The 8,236-nt window shown below is 49.3% G+C and overlaps 1 protein-coding gene across 1 annotated transcript; it reads right to left on the reverse strand.

Annotated features, from left to right (window-relative positions):
* Positions 1-6,850: 6,850 nt before the first annotated feature.
* On the reverse strand, positions 6,851-7,834 carry LOC309890913 (olfactory receptor 14C36-like; the record flags this gene model as incomplete). Its single annotated transcript, XM_082785303.1, has 1 exon — positions 6,851-7,834. The coding sequence occupies one exon, from the start codon at positions 7,832-7,834 to the stop codon at positions 6,851-6,853; it is 984 nt and encodes a 327-aa protein (XP_082641429.1).
* Between the last annotated feature and the right edge of the window lie 402 nt (positions 7,835-8,236).

Genomic DNA, 8,236 nt, shown 5'->3' on the forward strand with positions numbered 1-8,236 from the left:
GCTGAATAGGAGCCAGCAGTGTGCTCAGGTGGCCAAGAAGGCCAACAGCATCCTGGCTTGTATCAGGAACAGTGTGACCAGCAGGGCTAGGGAGGTGATCATCCCCCTGTACTCAGCTCTGATGAGGCCGTACCTGAAGTACTGTGTTCAGTTTTGGGCCCCTCGCTACAAGAAGGACATTGAGGTGCTTGAGCGGGTCCAGAGAAGGGCGACAAGGCTGGTGAGGGGCCTGGAGAACAAGTCCTACGAGGAGAGGCTGAGTGAGCTGGGCTTGTTCAGCCTGGAGAAAAGGAGGCTCAGGGGTGACCTTATTGCTCTTTACAGATACCTTAAAGGAGGCTGTAGCGAGGTGGGGGTTGGTCTATTCTCCCACGTGCCTGGTTACAGGACGAGGGGAAATGGGCTTAAGTTGTGCCAGGGGAGTTTTAGGTTGGATGTTAGGAAGAACTTCTTCACTGAAAGGGTTGTTAGACACTGGAACAGGCTGCCCAGGGAAGTGGTGGAGTCACCATCCCTTGAAGTCTTTAAAAGACACTTAGATGTGGAGCTTAGGGATATGGTTTAGTGGGGACTGTTAGTGTTAGGTCAGAGGTTGGACTCGATGATCTTGAGGTCTCTTCCAATTTAGAAATTCTGTGATTCTGTGAAGATTATATTACCAGGATATGCACGTGTTGGCACATTGCACATCTCAGGTCTAAGCAGAGCAGAGAGCAGTGAAGGTTAGAGAGGTTGGATACGTCCTGCTTTTATTTCTTTGCTGTCAAGCAATGGCCACACCTGTGCTAGGACTTCCCTCTCATCCTTCCTGTTTATGAGCCAGCCAAATCTTTATGGCACAAGTGGCAGACTCCAAACAATACCCAAAAGCCCAGAGCACAGACTTATCAGTTAATCATAGAGTCATTTAGGCTGGAAATGACCTCTAAGATTATCCAGTCTAACCTTTAACCTAGTACTGCCCAGTCCACCATTAAAACATGTCATGAAGCCCTACATCTTCATGTTTTTTTATAGGCCTCCAAGGATGATGAGTCAACTATTTCCTTTGGCAGCCTGTTCCAATACTTCACAACTCTTTCAGAGAAGAAATTGTTCCTAATATCCAACCTAAACCTCCTCTGGCACAACTTAAAGACATTTCTTCTTATAACTTGGTGCTTGGAGAAGAGACTGATCCCCACTTCACTATAGCCCCTTTACAGTGATTGCAGAGTGTGGTAAGGTCTCCCCTGAACCTCCTTTCCGAGGACCAGAGCAGAGCTGAGGAAGGCAAATGTGACCCCTGCCTTCAAAGAAGACCCAGGAAAATAGAGGCTAGACAACCTTTCCTTGGATCCTGGGAAGGTGATGGAGCAGCTAATCCTGGAAAACATTTCCAAGTACATGGAAGATCAGGAGTCAGCATGGATTCACCAAGGCTTTGTAGTGACTTAACAACTTGATAGCCTTCTCCAATGAAAAGACCGTATTGGTAAATGAGGGGAGAGCAGGCAATATTTTCTGTTTTGTCTTCAGAAAGGCTTTCCACTTGTCTCCCATAAGATTCTGACAGAGATGCTGATGAAGCCTGGGCAGAATGAGGAGCCAGTGAGGTGGAATGGAACATGCCCAGACAGCTGGGCTCACAGCCTTGTGGTTCACAGTCTATTTGGAGGTCTGTCACTGTATGGATCAATACTGTCTCCAAACCTGTCCTTTCAGACCTCAATATATTCTATTCTATAATCCTTTTTGGGAAATCAGAATTCCTAGGCATCTCCCTGAAGTGCCAGTGCACTGATGTGTACAGGATGTAGAAGAGAAGAAGGAACCAGAGGTCTGTGTGTGGTTACAGAGATCTCATTTTGGATAGCAGAGATGGTGTGGCAGCCAGCAACAGGAGTGCAGCCAGGGTTGGACAAGCTTGTAAGGCACGGAGGGGGAGCAGACATTACTGTGTGAGAGCAGCAGCAATGCAAGGAGCTCTGCCCTGGTGTTGGTGATGAGAGCTCAGGGGTGTGGATTTAGCAGGCAGACCAATACACGTGACCTTGTAGTTGGTGTCATCTAGAGATGTCCTCTAATAAAAAAAAGCAGCAGAAGGCATGGCCTTCCTCAGACAACTGGAAAATGCCTCATGCTTACAGGCAAAGGTCCTCACGAGGGAAACTGAAAGACACCAATTCTGCTAGAATACCCGTACAACAGAGCACAAGCCATTTAATGGTGTCCTGGTTTCAGTTAGGAAAGAGTTAATTTTCCTCCTAGTAGCTGGTAGGGTGCTATGTTTTGGCTTAGGATGAGAAGAGTGCTGATAACACCCCGATGTTTTAATTGTTGCAGAGCAGTGCTTACACCAAACCAAGGACTTTTCAGCTTCTTGCTCTGTCCTGCCAGCGGGCGGGCTGTGGGTGCAGCAAGAGCTGGGAGGGGACAGACCCAGAGCAGCTGACCCAAACTGACCAAAGGGGTATTCCATACCATCTGACGTCATGCTAAACAATATGTAGGGGTGTCTAGCCGGGGTGGGGAGGCCAGGACTGCTCGGGGTTAGGCTGGACATTGGTCAGCGGGTGGTGAGCAATTGCATTGTGCTGTGGATCCGTGAGCAGGCTGCCCCAGCAGCAGGACACTGCCCTGCTGCGGGGGCTCCTTGCACCCGCAGCTTCTCCCTGCAGCGCCCTGGGCAGCTCCCCGGGCAGGCTGAGTGCTGAGCCTGGCAGGCGGCAGAGGCCCTGGCCCGGCACATAGCCCCTGGGGCACAGCACAGACCCTGCTCTGCACCACAGCCCTGGACACCCCTGCCAGCATCCCCAGCTTCACAGCCTGCAGCCAGCCTGTGACAAAGGAGGTCTAAGGGCCTCCATGCTGACCCTGCAGGAGGGAACCCGTGCTTTGGAGCATGTCCTTCTCTGTATTAAGGAAACATGCAGTGTCTCCAGCCTTTTCTGCTCTGGGACAGTCGAGGTCTCAGACACGTGCAGGGTACCCCAGTGCATTGCAATGCACTCAGACTTACCGTGTTAAGGGTTGCAAGCATTGCTTTTCCAGTATACTCTCAGATTTCTAAAACTCCATACAGCCTTTAACAACCCTCCCTTCCCTCCCCTCCCCGTGTCTAGCCGGGGTGGGGAGGCCAGGACTGCTCGGGGTTAGGCTGGACATTGGTCAGCAGGTGGTGAGCAATTGCATTGTGCATCACTTGTTTGGTACACATTGTTATTATTAGTAGTATAATCATCATTATTGTTATTATTATTGTTGTTATTATTACTATTGTAATTATTATTTTCCTGTCTTAATAAACTGTCTTTATCTCAACTCACAGGCTTCACTTTCCCGTTTCTCTCTCCCATCCCAGAGTGGTAAGGGGGAGGGTGAGCGAACGGCTGTGTGGTGTTTAGCTGCTGGCCAGGTTAAACCACAACAAATGTGTTTCTGGAGGGCATCAATGCTGAATTTATGAGCATGTAGAGATAATGTTAGGACAGCCAAAGCCCTCCAAGAATTGAATCTGGCTAAGGACATGAAGAACAACAAGAAAGACATCTACAAGGAGATCAGCAGTGAAAGGAAGGCTGGAGAAAATGCAGGCACACTGCTAAATGAAGGTAGGGCGCGGGAAGCAGAGGACGTCGAGACGGATGAGGCACACAGTGCCCCCTTTGCCGCACTTTTTCCAACCCTTCCTTCTAGAATGTCAAGTCCTTGAGATCAGAACAAAAAAAAGACTGCAGCAAGGAAGCCTGACTTTCAGTTGTGGAGGACCTTGTTAGGGATGTAGTGGGTTTACGTGGCAAGGTTTTGGTAGCAGGGAGCCATAGGGGTGGTTTCTGTGAGAAAGATCTAGAAGCTGCCCCATGTTTGGGAAGGGCCCCATTGTTTTCCAGATCCGAGCCAATAAGCGATGTTGTTTTGCATCTCTGTGAGAGCATATTTAAGACAGGGAAAAAACGCTGCGCCACACAGCAGCCGGGAGAGTCAAGGGAGTGAGAGAACAGCCTTGCACCAAGGTCAGTGTAGAAGGAGGGGGAGAGGTGCTCCAGGCGCCGGAGCAGAAGTCCCCTGCGGCCTGTGGTGAGGACCATGGTGAAGCAGGATGTCCCCCTGCAGCCCATGGAGTACCACGGTGGAGCAGGGTTCCACGCTGCAGCCCGTGGAGGAGACCACGGTGGAGCAGGTGGCCCTGCACCGACGGAGACTGCCGCCTGTGGAAGACCCCTGCCAGAGCAGATTCCGGGCCGGACCTGTAGCCCGTGGAGAGGAGCCCACGCAGGAGCAGGTGACCCGGCAGGAGCTGCTGCCCGTAGGGGATCCAGGTTGGAGCAGTTTTCTCCTGAGGGATGGACCCCGTGGTACGGACCCATATCTGGAGCAGTTCTGGAAGAGCTGCTGCCTGTGGGAAGCCCACGCCGGATCAGTTCATCAAGGACTGCATCCCGTGGGTGGGACCCCACAGCACAGGGGACGAGAGTGACCGAGAAGGAGCGGCAGAGAAGAAGTGCTGTAGACTGACCATAACCCCCATTCCCCGTTCCCCTGCGCCGCTCGGGGGGAGGAGGTGGAAGAGGGTGGATGGGGGGGAAGGTGCTTTTGGTTTTTTTTTTCCTTTGTTTTCTCACTTCTCTCGCTTGTTAGTTGTAGGCAATAAATCTTACTATCTCCTTATGCCGAGTCTGTTTTGCCTGTTACAATAATTATTGCGTGATTTTCTCGTCCTTATCTCAATCCTTGAGCCCTTTTCACATATTTTCTCCCCATTCCTCTTTGAGGAGGGGGAGTGAGAGAGCGGCTGTGGTGGAGCTCGGCTGCCCACTCGAGCAGAACCACGACAAGGGAACCCTTGGGCAAATTGGATTCCAAAGAATGTGACTGGGTGGAGTCAGTGAGAATTTATGAAGTGGAAACCATGTTTAACCCACCTGCAGACTTCCACTAAAAGATGTCCTCAGATCATGGAATTTTGTGGTTTAAGGGCACAGTAGAAATTGTGGAAGCAGTAGAAGCAGTAGAAGTTGTCTAAACTTGTGTAAGGCTTCTGACACTCTCCCCTAACACCCTCCTAGAGAAGATGATGAGGTATGGACTAGACAAATAGAAAATGAGGCGGACTGGACCTTTGCTCAATGTCTGGTTTCAGAGGGTTGTGACCGGTAGAAACAATTCAGCTGGAGGTCACTCATGACTGCAGCCTACAAGGATGCAATACTTGGCCAACTCTGTTTAGTGCCTTCATTAACCATCTGTACAATGGGACAGTGTGCACCCTCAGGAAATTTGCAAATGATATGGATCTGAGAGCATCAGCTGACACACAAGATGGTTGTGCTGTTCTCTAGAGGAACCATGGCAGGCTGGAGAACCTGGCAGAGAGGAACCACGTGAAATTCAGTGAAATGTTCCAGCAGGAAGTGAAATGTTCCAGCAGGAGGGATACCCAGCACCAAGACATTTCTTGGGGCCAACCAGCTAGAAATCAGATTGGTAGTGAAGGACCTGGGTTTTCTGGTGGTCAACAACATAAACAGGAGCCAGCCATGTGTCATTACATCAAAGAAGGCTTCCAGCACCCTGGACTTCATTATTATGAGCCTTGGCAGCACATTGAGGGAATTGGTCCTACCTCTCTACTCAGCCCTGCTGAGGCCACACCCAGGGTGCAGTGTGTAGATCTGGTCTGCCCTGTGCAAGAAAGACCTGGATGTAGTGCAATGTTTCCAGTAAATGCCAAAAAGATGCTTGAGGCACTGATGCATCGTCAGATGAGGAGAGGCTGGGAGAGCTGGGAGTGTTCAGCCTGGAGAATGTCTGGGGGGTTCTTGTCCATGTTATGTGAAGACCTGATGAAAGGATATCAGATAAGGCAGCCCGAGTCTTTTTTGTGGTGCTCAGTGACAGGACATGAGGCAATGGGTACCAAATGAAACATCGGTAATTCCACCTGAACAGGAAAGCCTGAAAGTGGGCTGTGGTGCCCATGGGGTGATCCTGCATGGCAGTGCTGGTCTGGGTGGGAAGCAAAGAGAGCCAGGTGGGGGTCCCACCTGTTAATCCCTCTCCCCAAGGCCTATGGATATGGCAGGAGACTGAAGAGATAATGGTGCATTGCCAGTGACTCTAGATGTGACCGCTGGTGGTACTTCACTAACAATGACATGAGTCACTGCCAGTTTCCTTTCCCTGTGCCTGCTGTGCTCCCACCCTCTCCTCTAGGGCTGCATAGTCCTTGTTTACCTGGGAATACTTCAGGTTAGAACTCACTTTATCCACACAGATGCATGGATTCAGTGCTTTCTTTTTTGCCACCACCTTGTCTGATCTCTCACTTTGCTGGAATCTGGTCACCACAGGCTCACACTGTCCATGGAGGTTTTCCTGGGCTCTCCTGGCAGATACAGGTTCTTCTCCTCATCTGCATGTCATATGTATGACAGTCCTCAGTATGTAATACTGTGACCATTAAACATGACCATGAACTATTTGCTTATGAATGCAAAGAGAAACAGTTCCTTCTGGGGAGCAATTCGTTGCTCTTACTTTCGATTAAGAGGCAAACCTTCAGGCAGTGAACAGGGGAAATCAAGTTTTTTACAGAAATGCAATGGGAGAGTACACACTGATAGGCTTCAAGTGAGAAAATACAGGTTAATTCCTTGGTAGCAGTGGAAGGAATACAGATACTGGTGTAGGAGCAGAAGAAGCATAAAGAAAAATAATACTAATAATAATTGATAATTAATAATTAATAATCTATTAATTAATAGAAATATATTAATAATGAGGGAAAAAAAAAAAAAAAGAAAGGAAAAAAAAAAACAACTCAAGGACCAAATGGCAAATACTGGGGAGAGAAGGAGGAACTTTACGACTATTGAAAACAATCCAGAATAACACTTTCCTGATAGCATAATTGGGAACATGTACAGATATGAACAATATATGAAATCACTTTTATAACAGCTCCCTTGAGCTCCTTGTTCCTCAAGCTGTAGATGAGGGGGTTTAGTGCAGGGGGCATCACTGAGTACAGAACTGCCACTACCATATTCAAGGATGGCGAGGAGATGGAGGGGGGCTTCAGATAGGCAAACATGGCTGTGCTGAGAAAAAGAGAGACCACGGCCAAGTGAGGGAGGCACGTGGAAAAGGATTTGTGCCGTCCCTGCACAGAGGGGATCCTCAGCACGACCCTGAAGATCTGCACATAGGACAGTACAATAAAAACAAAACAACCAAACCCAAAAAAGGCACTAACAATGACAAGCACAATTTCCCTGAGGTAGGATTCTGTGCAGGAGAGCTTGAGAATCGAGGGGATTTCACAGAAGAACTGGTCCACAGCATTGCCTTGGCAGAGTGGCAATGAAAATGTATTGGAAGTTTGCAAGACAGCATTGAGAAAGCCACTGCTCCAGGCAGCTGCTGCCATCTGGGCACAAGCTCTGCTGCTCAGGAGGCTTCCGTAGTGCAGGGGCTTGCAGATGGCAATGTAGCGGTCATAGGCCATGACAGTGAGAAGAAAATACTCTGCTGACATCAGAAAGGGGAAAAGGAAGACTTGGGCAGCACATCCTGCATAGGAAATTGCCCTGGTATCATGAAGGGCATTTGCCATGGTTTTGGGGACAGTGGTGGAGATGCAGCCCAGGTCAAGGAGGGCAAGGTTGAGGACGAAGAAGTACATGGGGGTGTGGAGGTGGTGGTCGCAGGCTACGGCGGTGAGGATGAGGCCGTTGCCCAGGAGGGCAGCCAGGTAGATGCCCAGGAAGAGCACGAAGTACAGGAGCTGCAGCTCCCGTGTGTCTGCGAATGGCAGGAGAAGGAACTCGGTGATGGAGCTGCTGTTGGACATCTCATGCCTCTGAGCCTGGAGAGCTTTCAAGATGGAAAAAACAATGACAAGTTAATACTGGCTCCCCAGTCTGAAATCTACTTCATTTCTCCTTGACCCTCTCCCTACCACACTCCCTCACTTTTTCTTCAGCTCATAATATTTTATGAGGTTAGATATGATACTTAAGGATCAGGGACCTCCGCTTACTGGCTCAGGAGGAAGCAGTCTTGTCCTTCTGCAGTGGGTACATCAGAACCTGACAGGGGCTCCAAGTTATATTTTTAGATTTTGTCAGATGAAATCAATGCAGAAGGGCATGTGGGCTGGTGTCCTAACAGGCCTAAAGAATGTGGAGGGATGAAAGGAATTGTAGGATTTTTGTTTTTTCCTACACAACCTCATCATGCCCAAGGAATGTCC

Source organism: Aythya marila, assembly GCF_965140915.1.
Source record: "Aythya marila genome assembly, contig: HAP1_HAP1_SCAFFOLD_153, whole genome shotgun sequence".
Classification (NCBI taxonomy): Eukaryota; Metazoa; Chordata; class Aves; order Anseriformes; family Anatidae; genus Aythya; species Aythya marila.